At 41.4% G+C, this 16,700-nt stretch overlaps 1 protein-coding gene across 6 annotated transcripts in view; it reads right to left on the minus strand.

Moving 5' to 3' along the window:
* The window catches only part of GPAT2 (glycerol-3-phosphate acyltransferase 2, mitochondrial), a 46,123-nt gene extending 32,510 nt beyond the window's left edge, over positions 1–13,613 (minus strand). Inside the window, exons 1-4 of one of the 6 annotated variants that reach the window (XM_042476671.1) lie at positions 13,567–13,613; positions 6,092–6,210; positions 5,177–5,290; positions 4,324–4,397 (exon numbers count right to left, since the gene is read on the minus strand). In XM_042476671.1, coding sequence (XP_042332605.1) covers positions 4,324–4,397; positions 5,177–5,290; positions 6,092–6,157 — 254 coding nt within the window. In that variant the 5' untranslated portion in view covers positions 6,158–6,210; positions 13,567–13,613. Of the gene's footprint in view, positions 1–4,323; positions 4,398–5,176; positions 5,291–6,091; positions 6,211–6,887; positions 6,987–7,415; positions 7,440–9,104; positions 9,229–12,703; positions 12,888–13,093; positions 13,267–13,566 lie in introns of those variants that run through there. The other 5 variants (XM_042476667.1, XM_042476668.1, XM_042476669.1 and 2 more) reach the window with 5 other exon arrangements.
* Between the last annotated feature and the right edge of the window lie 3,087 nt (positions 13,614–16,700).

Genomic DNA, 16,700 nt, shown 5'->3' on the forward strand with positions numbered 1-16,700 from the left:
TGGCCAAGTTTAGTTTCACCTTCCACAATCCCTTGCTTATAACTAGGTAAGGGCCAGAAATTGTGGCTTGATATAAATTCTAGTTTGTTGGGGGAAAGCCAGCAGCTAAGACTTTCTCCGTAATCTCTAGAACAATCTCATTTTTAATTTGAAAGAATACAGTCACTGGAAATCTGCAGCTGAATTATGCTCTGGGAGGTTTTTTTTTGGTTCCCTAAACATAAAAGTTGACCAAATTGTCTGCTGCCTTTCCAACAGCTGCCAGCCAGGCTGCAAAACTTTAAAAAGGAGAACATTAAGGCTGCCTTTTTCCCCTGGCTGCCTTCCCAGAGCATCCAATATCAGAGATTCCCTGCCATGCCATACAAGAGGACTGGAGGATGGCTGCTTGACAGATCTCTTCTTCACAAAATGTGTCCAACGCTTTCTAAAATGAAATAATTTAGCTGCCATCTCCACAAAAGAAGCCTGTCTCTCAATTCAAGCCAGGAAGCTTACCAGCAGAGCACAAAGGAGATACGCATAGTCTTTCAGAGCTATACATGTTTTGTTATAATCTAAGAGAGAACTTTTACAAAATGACGCACAGATGAATTTGACTCCATCAAGGAGTAAATAATAAATGCTGGAAAGGCAATGCGCACGAAGGTACCTTCTGCCACATGCGCTGGACTTGCGATAAAGCAAAGATTTATTGGAGAAACATACAGCATCTAATGCAGTCCATTTGGAAACGTAAGATTGCATTTAAACCATAATTCTTTTTAACTGGGTATAACTAAAGAGAGCTATAAAGATAGTAATTTTAAACCTGTTCACTATATGATATTAGCTGCCAGGCTGTTCTATGCTCAGAACTGGAAGACAAATGTTATTCCATCCAATGAAGATTGAATTATCTAAGTCGGCAGAGATGGGCAAGCTTTCAACATTCATGACAGAGAAATCCTCGGATAACTTTCTAAAAGGTTGAGACTTTTTCTACTTTATTTGAAGAAGAAGAAGAAAAACAAGACGATTGTGCTTGCAGAACGGGACATTTGAAACTTTTAAGATGTTTGCAATATTAGAACAGAAGCGGATTTCTAGTAATACAGTAGATTAGAGAGGTTTACTATATCTTGCTTTAAAATATCCCTAAGTCAATTTTAGTTAGGTTGTTGGCTGTTTTGTTTGGCTTAGCTTGATTCAGTTTAAGTAAATGTTTGGTTAAGGTTTTTAAATGGGGGTGAGTGGAGAGGAATTAGATTTTATTTTAGATTATTAGATTTATTTGTTATTTTTGTTGTAGTATTCTGCGTAGAGGCTTGGGTGTCGTTCGATTTGTAGTTTTGCTTGTTGTGTTTTAAAAGCTAATTTTTAAGAGACCTATAGGTTTACATGTCAAATATAAGTTTTATTGTCGCAATGGATGCCATACAGGGCTGCTCTTGAAAGGTTTGCCAACAATTGCTGGTGAAAAATACTGCAATAAAAAATAGCTTCTGGTGCTTGCTTCTCTGCCCGTAACAAAGCAGACTTGTTAAAAGGCATTACTGGCTTCTGTGATGTGCTTCTGGGGGCAATTCAAGGCGTTATGTTATAAACACCCAAATAGCTTCGATCCACCTTATGAACATGCCCCACAAAACCAAAAACCCTGCTCTGTTTTCTGCTGCCAACAGAAGTGAAATGTATTTGCTTGGGATGTGGAATAAAATATTTTTGGTTGTATTGCACTAAGAATAAAACCACTATGGACTCCCCGCACAAAACCAACCCTCTCTGTTATGATTTTAAAAGGGCTTGCTGCCGTTGTTGCATGCCTTCCTGTTGTTTCCAACTTATGGCGACACTAAGGCACATGGGGTTTTCTTGGCAAGGCTTGCCATGGCCATCTTTTCAGGCCGAGAGATTGTACCTTGCCCAAAGTCACCCAGTGGGTTTCCGTGGCCAAGCTGAGATTCAAACCTTGATCTCCGGAGTCCTAATCCAACACTCAAACCATTACACCACGCTAGGACTAAATCACTGTTTAGCGTTACAGAGATGGAACTTAGTTTGTGAGTTCCCCCCACCTCTTTGGTACAACTTGAAGGAGACTGAACACTTTCACCTTCTTATGATTTACAGCAGTTTGCACTTAAATTAGGGTGCTAAACCATAGTTACTCTTAAATACCGCTTTCGGCTTCACTTATTAGTGTCTCAAACTGATTCCCCCCCCAACTGTCCATTCTCAACTGAGCAGTTTGTACAAATCGGACATCGCACCAAACCGCATTTGCAGCGGAGGGGGAGCGCATGGGACGCCAATGTTTAAAAAGCCCAGTCGAACCCAATCCTGCTTGGGTTTGATTTCTGTTTTTATGCAGCCTTGAAGACTTTCTAAATTGCGTTGCAAGTTCATTGTTAAGCTGCCTTTTCAGAATTCAAAGGCTATGTGGGGATGCTTTTATAAACAAGCAAACACAACTCTTGTTGTACCAAATGAACAGAACCTTCTCTTGGTATCCGAGTGCCGTGTTTTGCTTCTCTGCTAATAAAAGATAATTTGCAAACACTCAAAACGTCAACTGTTTCTAAACAAATAAATAGCATTCCAAAAGGCAATTGCAAGGGAATACAAGGTTGCATGATTTAGATTGAAAATGCATAATACATTTAACAGATGCTGGTCTTTGGCACAGGTTTCCTTGCCCCTTGAAAATGATTTATAGAGCCAGATTAGATGGTACCCACAGTTCCCTTCTTTTCTTTTACTTTTTGCTCCGCTGCCTTCCTTCCTAGCCCACCATTTTGGAAAAAAGACCATGAATTTCTGCTTTTGCTGTGATATCAATCAAGGGCTTTCTCTCCTCCCTGCTGTTTCTAACACTTAGCACTTTAGGGATTTCAGTTTTCAAAGAACGTCACCAACCACAATTAAAGTAATTAGGAATCAGAGTAATGAGAATAAAGTCTTTAATCCTCACACAACTCCTAGGAGGCAAAAAAAGCTTTGTTATCTACCATTTTAATTTGGAAGGAATGTATTTGGGGGGGTCGGGGTGTATTTTTCAATTGGAAGAGGAAAAAGCCAGGAAAACCAAGACACAGACAGAATAAATGACTAGTCCAAAGTTACACAGCACTAGCTCAAGATGTTTTAGTAGGAAACAGCGGCCACCCCCTTCATTGTTGTTGTGTGCCTTCAAGTCTTTTCCGACTTAGGAAGACCCTAAGGCGACCCCATCATGGTTTTTTCTTGGCCTTTTTTTGTTCAGAGAGGGTTTGCCATTGCCTTCCCCTGAGGCTGAGAGTCTGTGACATATCCAAGGTCACCCAGTGGGTTTCATGGCCAAACTGGGAACACTGGTCGCCTGAGTTGTGGTCCAATACTCAAACCACTATGACATGCTGCAAAATCTACCACAGAGTTCTCTTGCACAAGCCCTATTGAAACAATGCAGGAACAGCAAAATAGCAGCACTACCATCCATATATACACACATACAGGTGAACTTTCTGATGGATGGGACGGACCTGTCTCTCAAGTTTAGTGCTACTATCAAGACCCAAAGTGTGCCAGAGTTAGATGCTGCTTCACAGAGCAGAGAAAACAGCTCCCCAAAGGCAAAGGTTTGCTTGATTGTCTTTGTTCATTCAGTACAGTTTTATGAGCTAGGCTGTGATCTCCCCACTGTTAGTTTAGTTCAAGAAATATCTCTTTTCAGCCCTGGCGATGTGGCGCTCACACCGAAGACACAACACAAGCCCAGGGCGAAATGCAATGCCGGAGGGGGATTCCTGGAAGTTTCAGCATTGCTTAAAATTCCTGGCTGTTCCTGCACATGCTGCTGAATACTGCACTGCACCACCACAAGAATGGGATGGAGACGGCCGCCAAGTATGGCATCCTCAATGCATTACAGGAGGAATTTATACGTGGAACAGAAGATCACAGCAACAGAGCAGCCCGGTATGTCTTGGCATGTTTGGAAAAAGTGGTCATAAGAAAGAGTGGCATTTGACAACCTCTCTCCTGGCAACTTTCTGCCCACTTCCACGTTCATGTTAAGATAGGCAACCATCTAGGCTTGCCCCCTGGGAATCCATCTGCCAGCCCCAATATCTCCCAAAAGAATTGTTTTAAAATTCCTTGACCACAAATGTCCCTTAAGGGCTGGAAGAAGGTTTCATCACATTTTCAGCACCCTCAAGAGCCCATTCATGCCCAGGAGAGTCCTTCTTTAAACAGGAAAGGTCCCAGTTCACTGGGTTTTGTTAAAGGCCAAAAACATGACCCCAGAGGGGTTTTAAGGGGACTTGAGGATGCCTCCAAACCTTCCGCACCTTGGCTTACCTGGTGTTTTCTTCTGTTATCTTGATGACATTGCAAAATCCCAGAGAGGTCAGGCGCTTGTGGAAAAAGGATTCCTACAAACAGAAAGAGGACAAGGTTTATGTCAAGCAGTTTCCCTGCTTTTCTTTTCCATCACCGTTCAGCATATTATATTATAAAAGGATAAACGGCAGCCAGAAATGCTTAAAAGAAACTGATTGATTGATTGATAGATTGCGGGAATAGGTGCGTCAAATAGCTATGTTTAGAAGTGCGAGGGGTTCTCTCTGTGGGTCCCCTTCTTTTCTACTGGTGAGCTGAAAGGGACCCCTTGGGACCACCTTTTCTCTAAAGAACACGCTGCCATCACCCAAAGACTGAATTATCCCACCTTGAGTGGTAAAACATTAATATTGGTTCTGATTTCCACACTGATTGATTGATTTCCTCATTGATTGACTGATCAATTGATTTGGGGAACAGAGGTGTCAAACAGCCATGGTTGGTGGTGAATTGATTGGTGACTGATTGAATGATTGACCGCCTAGCATGGCTTTATGACACCTCAGCGCTCCCAATCAATCAATCGATTGATTGATTGATTTGGGGGTAGAGGTGTCAAGTGGCAATGTTTGGTGGTGATTTGAGTGAGCTTTCACTGTTTTGGTGAGGCTTTTCAGCCAACACTTGTTCTTAAAACACTTTTTTAAAGTGGGGTCTGGGGGCTTTGGGTACAAACGGTGTTTGGGTACCCCAAAACAGACCCCTGGGCTTTATTTTCCCTAGTTTAGCAATCACTGGCCAAAAAGGCACCCAATGAAATGAAAATAAAACCAAACCTTCTAGCTCCAACCCTTCTCCATCACCTCCTTACCCAGCTTTTTGGGGTGCATCTTTGGCAACAGCGCCCAGTAAATGGACGATATTTGCCCCAGAAGGGCATCACCAGCTCCATCTTGAAGCCCAAATCTACAGGTGAGGGTTGCGTCTGCAAAAAGGCAAAAAAAAAGAAGGCATTTTTAAGTATTCAATGTATAGTTGTTGTTGTTCTTTTTCAAATACCTGCTTACTTTTTCCAACTAGAAAGAGTGCATTCCCTTAAGCATACATGCTTTAGTAGATATTTTAAGTATTCAATATCCATGCCTTTCAAGGTTTTCATATCCATTTCAAAACCAAATGCATTTTTTGCTGCAAGCGGAGGGTGGAGATAAGTGGGTCTTTTGCAGCCGTTGTCGAGCAAATTGACAATTAATTGTGAGACATTTTCAATGCTCTTATCAGTGGTCAGAGCCCTGCACAGTCCCTTGAACTTTGCCATAACCAACAGAAATTGCCACAACCAACAAAACTGTTCAAAATAAGCAAACTAAAGTGTTATGTGAAATAAAGAAATGAATAAACGTTTCCTTTTCTTTGCATTGCATGTGTTTGTTATTCCATCCTTTGGTAGGAAGGGCATTTTAAATAAACATTGCAATTGTTGTTTGGTGCATCAACACTAGAAATAATAATAATAAAAAATTAATAATGCAATTACTAATGCAATTTGACACCACTTAAGATGCAATCCCAGGATTTGTAGTTTTACAAGGTTTTCAGCCTCTTCTGTCAAAAGGTGCTGTTGCATCACCAAACTCCCAGGACTCTGTAGGATGGAGCCATGGCAGTATCAAACTGCATTATTTCCACAGTGCAGATGCACCCATCGTTGTTGTTATTCCAGATACCTTTCTTCCTCCCAGTGCAAATAAATAAATAAATAAATAAATAAATAAAATCCACGTACGTTAATCGGGGGGCTGCTTTTGTTCCTAAAGTTGTAACCCGACGAACCTCCGTAAAACAGAGCCATGGCTTTGCTTGAATCCTGGGCAAAAAATCAGATGCAAGGTATCTTCCGCGATCCTGGGTTCAAACAAGATGGGATTACAAAATTAAATGCAGGATTATGAAATTAAATGCAAGATTATAAAATTAAATGCAGCACAACTTCAAGAACTTGCAGATATAGCAAAAAGTAGCTAGAACAATAATGACTAGAATATATATATATATATATATAGTGTGTGTGTGTGTGTACATATATAAAATGTGTGTATGTATATATGTATGTGTGTATATGTGTGTGTGTGATATAGATAGATAGATAGATAGATAGATAGATAATTTGATTTAATGGGAATATAGTACACAGTACACAATACACATATTCCAGTTTGAGACTGCTTTAACTGCCCTGGCTCAGTGCTAGGGAATCCTGGGAATTGTAGTTTATTGTGGCCCAGAGCTCTCTGACAGAGAAGGCTCAATGTCTCACAAAAGACTACAGTTCCCAGAATTCCATAGCACTGAGCCAGGGACGTTAAAGCAGTCTCAAACTGGGTTATTTCTGCAGTGTGTTTTGGACCCAGTACTGAAGTGTGTGTTTTCCTTACGTATTGCATGCTAACAGGCTTCAATTTGTAATTTATAATCATATAAAAGAGCATTGAAGTCCAGTCTCTTCTGGCACAGAAGTTATCCAGATGATTTTTAAATTGTGAATTTTTAAATGATGAATTTTAAATGGATTTAATACGCACACATCTTAACTCAATAACAAATCTTGTGTTACATCTTACTTGACAGCAAATAAAAAACTAGTTTGTAGTGTGTGTGAGGCCTGGTTTGTAGGTTTGGCAACTTGGGACCTGAGGCCTAAAATGGCATACAAAGCCTATGACAGGTTGAATTTCCCTCATAAGGAATTCTGAAATCCTAAAACACTCCCAAATTCAAAACTTTTTTCCTCATGGGTGGCTGAGACAGTGACGCCTTTGCTTTCTGACAGCGCAACGTACACAAACTTTTGTTTCACACACCAATTTATAAAATATTGTACACAATTCATGTAGACGTCAAGGAGGGGAGAAAACCTATACAAAACATAGTTCCCTTTAACAAAAATGGGAGGTTTATACAACTCAGGAGCCTAACCCAAAGGAATATGTCTGTATTTGTGTGTGTGTGTGTGTATATATATATAGTGTATTTATATATGTGTGTGTGTGTGCATATATATAAATGTGTGTGGAGCTGGGGGACTGTTGCTCTGACAAGAGGGTCCTTACATCTGGGGTCCCTCAGGGAGCGATCTTGTCCCCTATGCTATTTAACATTTGCATTGGCTGCCTATTTGCTTCCGGGCCCAATACAAGGTGTTGGTCGCGACCTATAAAGCCCTAAATGGCTTGGGCCCAGAGTACTTGGAGGACTGCCTCTCCCCATATAATCCGCCCCACACTCTCAGGTCAGGAGGGAGACAACTTCTGAGAGTTCCTGTGACAAGATTTGTAATAACTGTGCAGAGGGCTTTTTCGGTTGCTGCCCCACAGTCCTGGAACTCTCTCCCTATCGAGCTCCGCTCAGCCCTCTCCCGTCCCTTGAGTCCTTTAAGAAGAATTTGAAGACCCATTTGTTTCGGCAAGCTTTCCCTACCATGTCTTGAATTATTATCTGCTCCTGTAATGATATTCGATCGGGTTTTTAGCTAGGGGGCTTTACTGATGTTTTTATTGGTTTTAAGTTAGGAATGAATGATGGCTTTTATGACGTTGTATGGTTTTATCTTGGGGGGTTCCTATGTTATATAATGTATTGTTATTGTTTTTGTTATTATTGTTAACCGCCGTGATCATTGGAACGGCGGTATATAAATAAACCTTCATTCATTCATTCATATATATATATATGTGTGTGTGTGTGTAATATGTGTGTGTGTCTGTGTGTACATATATATAAATATGTGTGCATATGTATGTATCTGCCTGGGTTTGTGTCTGTAGAAAGCACGGACAAGTCCTTCCTGAATCTTTGTTTGCGAAGTAAAGCCAAGTATGTATGTATATGTATATATGTGTGTGTGTACATATACCTCAAATTATGCAGTCAAGTTTCCCGCATTTGGGGAAATCACAGGGGTCAGCACACCTGGAGTGCAATATATATGTTTGCATACATGTGTGTGTGTGTGTGTGTGTATGTATATGTACGTGTGTGTGTGTGTGTTGTATTTTTTAAAATCTAAAACGGGATTTTTAATTTCCTTCTACCATAAAACTGTTTGCAAAAATAAAGAACAATTCCATTGCGGGGCAGAAATTTTATGTCACCGAATAGTTCTACAACTGGAAATTTCCTCCACGTGGAGAAAAGATGCTGAATCCTCAGCATCCTCCATCTCCTCTTTTTTGCTCTATTGAAGCTTACACATCGTCTACTTTCCCTTTGCCTTGCTTACTCAGGACTACTTTGCATTTTCTGCTATCTAACCCATGCCTCCAAGGAATCTGGCTCAATGTTGTGGAATTCAATGCTATGATAGAGTAAAGGTCTCCCAAAAACTATATTTCCATGAATCCCATACCATTGAGCAATAGCCTTTGGAGTGGTTTCAAACTGCTTTATTTCTACATTTATGACATTAATGCAAGCTTATAACCCACAGAGTTCCTCTCTTTTTGGTCTCGTCTCGTTGTTTCCTAATTAAATTGTTTTGTTTTCCTCTTAGCTACAATTTTGTTTTAAAATCCTTCTGTTACTATTGTTTGCTGCCTGGGCCCAATTTTGGGCAGCAAGGCAGGAGGACATGAATCCCTCACAGCACATGAATAATTAAAACCTACAGTTCAGCATCTAAAAAATGTAGTAATGGACAGGTTTCTAACATTTCCAGAGCCATTCTTTGCATGCAAACAAATGAAGTCTCAACTCTGCTTTGTCTTTGCTCCCATTTGACAGCAGACAGAAGTGAAACTCACAAGTATAAATGACTTATAAAAGCAAAAATGTGATTATATTCAATATTGGAAAGAGGGAGCTGCAAACTGCAGTGTTGTGTGCCATTGGAGCACATGTATTCTCGTTCTTTTCCATCTGAAACCTAGGAAAGAATAGAAGTTGGAAAGAGAAACAACAACTAGTAAACAATGTGCAACATCAATTAAAACATGAACTGAAACACGCAAGAGTTTAAAAGGACAAATTAAGACACACACATTCTAAAACAATCTGCATTTAAAATCATCTGACTAAGTCTGCCGGAAGAGACTGGTCTTTAATACTGTTGTAAATTTGGCAGCACATTAAGTTGTCAGATCTCTGGTTCTATGACTATTTGTCATAATTTTGAGCATGAAACCAAATTTGCATGAACTGAATTATCAGAAAGCAAAGGCGACACTATCTCAGCCGCCCATGTGGACCATTTTGGATTTTAGAGTACAGTATTTTGGATTTTGGGATTCTGGATAAGGGAAATTCATCTTTTACATAATGAGTTATATCTCAGGGATGGGACACAAGTCAAAAAAGACAATATTCACTGATGTTTCGTATAGACCTTATGCATATCGCCTGAAGGTAATTTTATACAGAATATTTTGAATAATTTTGTGCACAAAACAAAGTTTGTGTACTTTGAACTCTCAGAAAGCAAAGGTGTCACTCTCTCTTTTCATAAAAACAAGAAGGATATGACTATACTAAAGATATAAATGTTTTGATGTATTAATAATATAATATTGGTGTATATTGACTGGGGAACGAAAGTCTCACCCTGCGAACTTCTGCAGCTATTGCATAGCATCCTATTTTATAATTATTTTCGACTGAAGTTTGATTTTGCTCTGTCACTCCTTGGCGGAAATCCCTGCTGGCATTCATTAATTCATTTGGGGTTTCTGCCATGAGGGTTATAAGCTTAGGGTTCCAATAGTAGTGGGTTTAGTGTTATAATGGGTTAATGGAATATACTAGAACAGTGATGGTGAACCTTGTAGAGGCCGAGTGCCCAAACTGCAACCCAAAACCCACTTATTTATTGCAAAGTGCCAGGTCCCTCTGGCTTTCTAGTAACAAACTCTGTGTTGGGGTAATGGCACATGTGCCCACAGAGAGGGCTCTGAGTGCCACCTCTGGCATGTGTGCCATAGGTTCGCCATCACTGTACTAGAATGTGGTAGACTAATTGTTAGACTGTGCTTGCTTGTTAGGACTGGAATGCTAGGGAGTTAACCTGTGATGGGAGGGGGAACTGAAATATAAAGTGCCTATTGCTTACAGGATGTTATGTTAATGTGTTCAGTATACTTTAATATGCTGCTATTATATTTCTAGATGCTGCTATATATGTTGGGTTGTGGGATGATGGGGCTTATAGTTCTGCTTGATTATACTATAGGCTGTTAAGGTTGAATATTACTTAGTCTAGTTGTGGCTTAAGGTTTTATGCTTCAAGGTCCCAGGTGCAGTGGGGAGATAACGCCGGGTGGGAACTTTATTGTTTTGAGAGTTTGCCAAAGATCTCGGACTGAAGGACATTACACCACTGAGGAGGAGATTCCTCACTGAACGGGAAAGAGTTATCCAATTAATTTACTTTAATGCTTGAATGGGTGGGTTTGCTTTCTGGGGCTATGTAAACCATATGTTACTGTACATTTCCATTCCTGACAAGTGATATATATTCCTGTTGTATATATCACCTTTTTCAATAAAGCTGTTGTTTTCAAAGCACAGTCGTTTGTTGGAAGAGGGGGCCTACAATCAGGAGCCTGACACTCCTGGCCTCGACCCATTAAAAGTCTATGGAGCTAGAGTTCGAGATGCTTTCCCCCCAATATCCTCTACAAAAAAGAAAAAGACAGGAGGAAATTCACTATCGTTCTTCTGAAAGGGAAGCAAGGGAAGCGGACGATGTGCAGAATGCCAGAATTTCTCATTTCCATCCTGTTGATCTCGCTTGTTAAGGATTCCAGATTTGTCCTACGCTTCCCATCGCTGCTTCAAAAAATACCATGAAATCTATATTGTTTGGAATATTTAAGACTCCGGGGGGTTTCAGAAACATCCGACTCGGTGCATTTTAACAACTTTTCGGAGGCAACGTGCGTCGAAGAGAGAGGGCTCTGCCCGGGTTCAAAAAGGTCTTGGCTTCTCCATTAAAATTAACGCATCCATCGGGAGTCAATTACAATAGGATTCGGAGGGCAATATTTGGCCAGGCTAGCTGGAGTCACAAAAACCAGAAAGCACAACTTTGCTGAAGTTGAGTGCATCACAACGCAAGAGGATTAAACTTGCATGCAACCCAAGAAGATGGAGATCAGTGGGACTTCAACATGGCAACTTGCAAAAGGGTCATAATCATATAGCAAGACCTTTATTATGCCATGCACACAGCATTACCTGTTGCTACTTATCATCATAACAGGGAGAAGTGTAGGATGCTACACTTGGGCAGTCAAAATAAAATGCACAGATCCAGGAGGGGTAATACCTGGCTTGACAGCAGTACAGTCAGCCCTCTATATCTACAGATTCTTTAGCCACATCTATGGCTTCAAAACATTACAAAAATATATAGGGAACCCTCGATTTTACAGTTTGTATATAAGAGACACCATTTTACCATCCCATTGTATTTAATGGGACTTGAGCATCCAGGGATTTTGGTATCTATGGCGGGTCCTGGAACCAAACCACAGTGGATACCATGGACCCACTGTAATCATCATCATCATCATCCAGTTTATTTTATAGGATTTGAGCATCCATGGATTTGGTATGTATGGCGGGACCTGGAACCAAACCACAGTGGATACCAAGGGACCATTATAATGATAATAATAACAACAATAATAATCCATTGTATTTTATAGGACTTGAGCATCTATGGATTTTGGTACCCATTGCGGGACCTGGAACTAAACCACAGCGGATACCAAGGGCCCACTGTAATAATAATAATAACAATAATAATAACAATATATTGTTTTTATAGGATTTGAGTATCCACAGATTTTGGTATCAAACCCCAGCGGATACCAAGGGACCACTGTAATCACCATCATCATCATCCTTTGTATTTCATGGGCTTTGAGCATCCATGGATTTTGGTACCCACAGCATGCCCTACGAACCAAACCCCAGCGAATACCAAGGACCCACTGTACCTGTGTTTTTGACTTTTGATGTTAACCATGTTTATTTTTTTAACCTTTCTAATCACTGTTTTTACATCTTATCTTTTGTAAAATTATTGCAATCTGCCTTGAATCCCTTTTGTGGGAGAAAGGCGGGATATAAAACCCTTGAAATAATGAAATAAAATAAAAATGTGAAAAGGATCTAGCAGGAGAGTTTGACTTGGAGGTACACACAACAACAACAACAACAACAACAAAACCCACTTATGCCACAGCTCTCTCCCAATAATGGAGGCAGCTAAGAACATTTTAAACTACTCTCCAGGTTAAAAAATAAGAATAAAACACATTGCAAAAGTTAAATCCCTTCCCCAAAACAACTATCAATCCTTCTCTCTTGACTTTCCCCCACTTGGGCTTTGCAAACTTACTTCCCAACTTTTAGTAGCTCCTATGCCTGGGAAAACCATCTCCACCTACATTTGTACACGTGTTTGCACGTGTGAATGGGCGCACAGGGCTTTTGCAAAGTTTGCATGTGTATTTCTACTCCTAACTTCCTAACCCAACACATGCACGTGTAATGCACAGTATACACGCATGCAATCTTGGGAATGTAGCATACACACGTGCAAAGTTGGAGTGGCAATGCTGCATTCACAAGTGTAAAACCCAAGGAATCATCTCCTCCTCCTCTGCAAACACACGTCTCCCTTAAAATACGTGTCTGAATAGGGCCAAAGGGAGGAGGGGAATAAAGTGGTGGGAGGGGGAAGAATTATTGCTTTCCCTTTCTTTTTGCTTCTATGGCACTGACTTACCTGGGAGAAGAAGCCACACAACAACCATGAACCCAAAACACCTCCCTGCAAATTCTCTCCAAGGTTGTGTCTGCACTACACAGCTGCAACCAGTTCTTAACACCCCCCCCCCCCCTTTAGCTGATTTTAAACTCCCTCCTGAGGAATCCTGGGCCTTGGGTTCATCAGCATATTCTTAAAGGGGTATGAAACTGGTAAATATCTTTTTCCTTTCTTTGGCCTGTTACAAACTGCCAAAATAAAGCTGCTTGGGGTCTCTTTGGAGGGATGCTGCTGTTTAAATGATGCATGCATCCTAAAAGAATCCAGAAGCTGCACCAAAGCTGCCCTCCAGTGCTTAGGATGGCTTTGGCGCAACCTCCGGACTCTTAGGACCCATGCATCATTTAGCATATCTCCATGAGACCCAAAGCAGCTTTTTTGGCAGTCTGTAACAGGCCTTTGTTTCTTGCAGATGAGAGAGTGTGACTTGCCTGATGTCATCTACTGGGTTTCCATGGCTGAGCAGAGATTCGAACCCTGGTCTCCAAAGTCATAGTCCAGCACTCAAACCACTACTACCTCTCCCCCTACTAATATCCAGATCTGATATTGTTGCTTATTTCCACTCTCCGTATTGCTCCCCATCTATTTCCTTTCAGGTATCCGCTAAGCCTTTTGCAAATATTAATTAAGCCTGTGACTAATTATTATTTCTATCACTTGAAGCCCCTGGAGAACCCAGGAATCGGCAGCCTCACAACCAGCCTTGGGCATGAATTAATGCGCTGCCCGAAAGAACCTAGGAATAAACCCATTTAATATGTGCCCCCAGGCAGAGCGTTTGCTCCTGTGTCTCATTTCCAAGAGAGGTTTCGGAGGCTACAGTTACAAGATAATAAATTCTCTTTTTCCCCTCTTTTGGGTAAGAAAAACTTGTTTCATCAGAATTGTGGGAAGGTGTATTTTTTTTGCAAAAATGCAACTTCCAAGGCTTTTAAAGTCTTGGATACCTGAAGGCCAATAAAACACATTTGTCTCTTGGTCAGAGAGAATGCTTTTTCTTTTGCAGATCTATCCAGTCCTACATTTCCTTAAATTAACTTAATACCAGCTCTATTTCAGAAGAAGGAAACAACCTCTGAGTATTCCTTGCCTGAGAAAACCCATTGTAACTCATGGAGTTGCCATATAGCGACAAATCCAAATGCAGGTGTTCTGAAATCCAGGGGGAAACATCCTAAACGCTTCTGGCCTTAAACATTTTGGATAAGGAAGATGCAACCTGTAATTTAAGCAGAGGAGCCTGAAAATGTTAAGTCCTGGGAAAGTGAGGATGGGGCTAAGGCAGTAAAAGTGGTATCAAACTGCATTATCTCTGCAGTGCGGATGAGACCCAGGTCTCCAGAGTTGTGGCCCAGTGCACAGAACGGTCCCACTTTTGCACACATCTGATCCAATTTACCAACAAAGTTGTTCTACTAAAGCTAATTTCACAGGGATCGATAGCACCCACTTTCAAGCAAAGGCCTTTCGGAAACCGGGGAGTGAGCATCGCAGCCCCTTTTCTTTTTGAAGTCGACAGAAAAGTTATTGACTTTAGCAAATGCTCGATCAAGCCTTCCAACTCCGGGGCAAGCAAACGTTTTAAGGAATAAAAGTCTTTATCTCGAAACCCTGGGGATCAAGTTTGTTCAGTGACCCTTTTAAAGCATCTTTCTTTTTCTTTTTCGTGTTGTTTTTGTTCCGACAAGCAAACCTTATTTTAGGAAGGAATGCGGTTATTTAATTAAGGATGGAAAGAAAATGACTTAGAAGTATTGACACATCACTAGGAGAGAGACGGCACTTTTCAAATGGCCAGAAAGGCAAGGGTTGGCTTTCCCTGTCCACTTTTTTTGCACAAGCCAGGGTTGGTGTTTTAAGAAATGAAATGAAATAAAGACCTCGGCAGCATTTTTGGTGCCAAGTTCCGAAGAACAAATCTTACAAGTTCAAGGAAGCTTTAAAAACAGGATATTGGGAGAAGTGCTGATGCAGGAGTTGCCCGCGACACAAACACAACTCCCAGCATCAAGTTTTCTGAACAAAAAAGCAGGAAAGGAAAATTTTCTTCACTTCCAGATGGAGGGAAAGGAGATGGAGCAAGACGCAAATGGAAGGGGCGCATGATGTATCACAGCCAGCTCTCGAAATACTACTGCAGAGGTAGCTGCGTTGGCTATATCGCAAAGTAGAATAGCATCCAAAATCCACAGAAGCGTGGATTTTGTGGTTATGTCCTTGAATCCCACCATGAAAGAGTGATAACTTTTATGGGGCACACCGAAATGCACAAAATGCATGGTGCAAGCTTTCAAAGCATCATTGGTTTCTCCATCAGGCAAAAGTGTCTCAAATCATGGCTGTATTGTGTGCCTTCAAGTCATTTCAATTTATGATGATCCTACGGTTTTGGGGTTTGCAAGATTTGTTCAGAGGAGGTTTGCCATTGCCTTGTTCTGAGGCTGAGAACATGTTCCCCAGTAATGGAGAAATACAATGAAGTTAGTCACAGACCCTCATTTTGCAAAGATCTGCTTGGTGTTGTTCTGAGTTAAGAGGGATATTTATGGAGGCAGGCCACTGAGAGGCAAGCATTTAAAAGCCCAGCGAATAAAACTAAATATTCCAGATTTGAGATGTTTTCTGCTAGTAGTCTGGTGTCATCCACACATCTTGGATTGCTGATGTTCCTTCCTCCTGTCTTCATCCCTCCTTCTGAATGTAAACCTGCTCTTGGTATGGTATTTTCTGCATCCGAGTTGAACAAATTGGGTGATAAAATGCCACCTTGCCCGATCCCTTTTGCCAAAATTGGGAACCATTCTGTTCCTCCATATTCTGTTCTAACAGTTTCCTCTTGTCCTCAGTACAGATTTCTCATCAGGACTATCAGATGTGGTGGCACTCCCATGCCTTTGCCATCCATAGTCCCATGCCTAGCCTTCTGATTCCTTCACTCCCTGCCCTCTTCCTGCCTCATTGTTTTCCTCTCCTTTCCCCATTCCCTTCTTTTCTGCATCTTCTCCTCTCCAAATGGGATGAGGGTGGAGGAAAGCAGTTGGAAATGTCCCAGTTATTCTTTTCTCTCCATTCTTTATGCTTTCCAATGGCCAAGGCCAATTCTGGGCTAGTGGCGCCTCTTGGGTCTCTTGTCTCCTCGCCTTCGGGTCAAGAGGTCTTCCTTTGACCTTGTTCTCAAGCATTCCTGTCTTCAGACGTGGCGTCTCAAGGGTGCCATAAACCCATAACTTCCTGGCGAGAGCCCCTTCGCCTCTAGGAGTTTGATGGGGGCCATTAATTTCTTCACCCTTGCCTCCTGTCCGCTCCTCTTTACAATCTGCATGGACGCCTCTGCTGCTGAAATCCACCTTTTTGCAGCCGCAGCAGGGTCCTCTGCTGCAAAACCCTCTGATTTCAGTGGGGCTTGACCCACATAGGATGGGAGCCACTGTGTGGGTTTCATGTCTCCTGTCAATTTATGGAGACCCCACAAGGGATGCTCAGAGGTGGTTTTGCCAGTTTCTTCCTCTGAAACAGAGCTTACAACATACCTGGGATATGTTGGCAGTCTCCCATCCAAGTA

Source organism: Sceloporus undulatus, chromosome 6 (genome assembly GCF_019175285.1).
Source record: "Sceloporus undulatus isolate JIND9_A2432 ecotype Alabama chromosome 6, SceUnd_v1.1, whole genome shotgun sequence".
Classification (NCBI taxonomy): Eukaryota; Metazoa; Chordata; class Lepidosauria; order Squamata; family Phrynosomatidae; genus Sceloporus; species Sceloporus undulatus.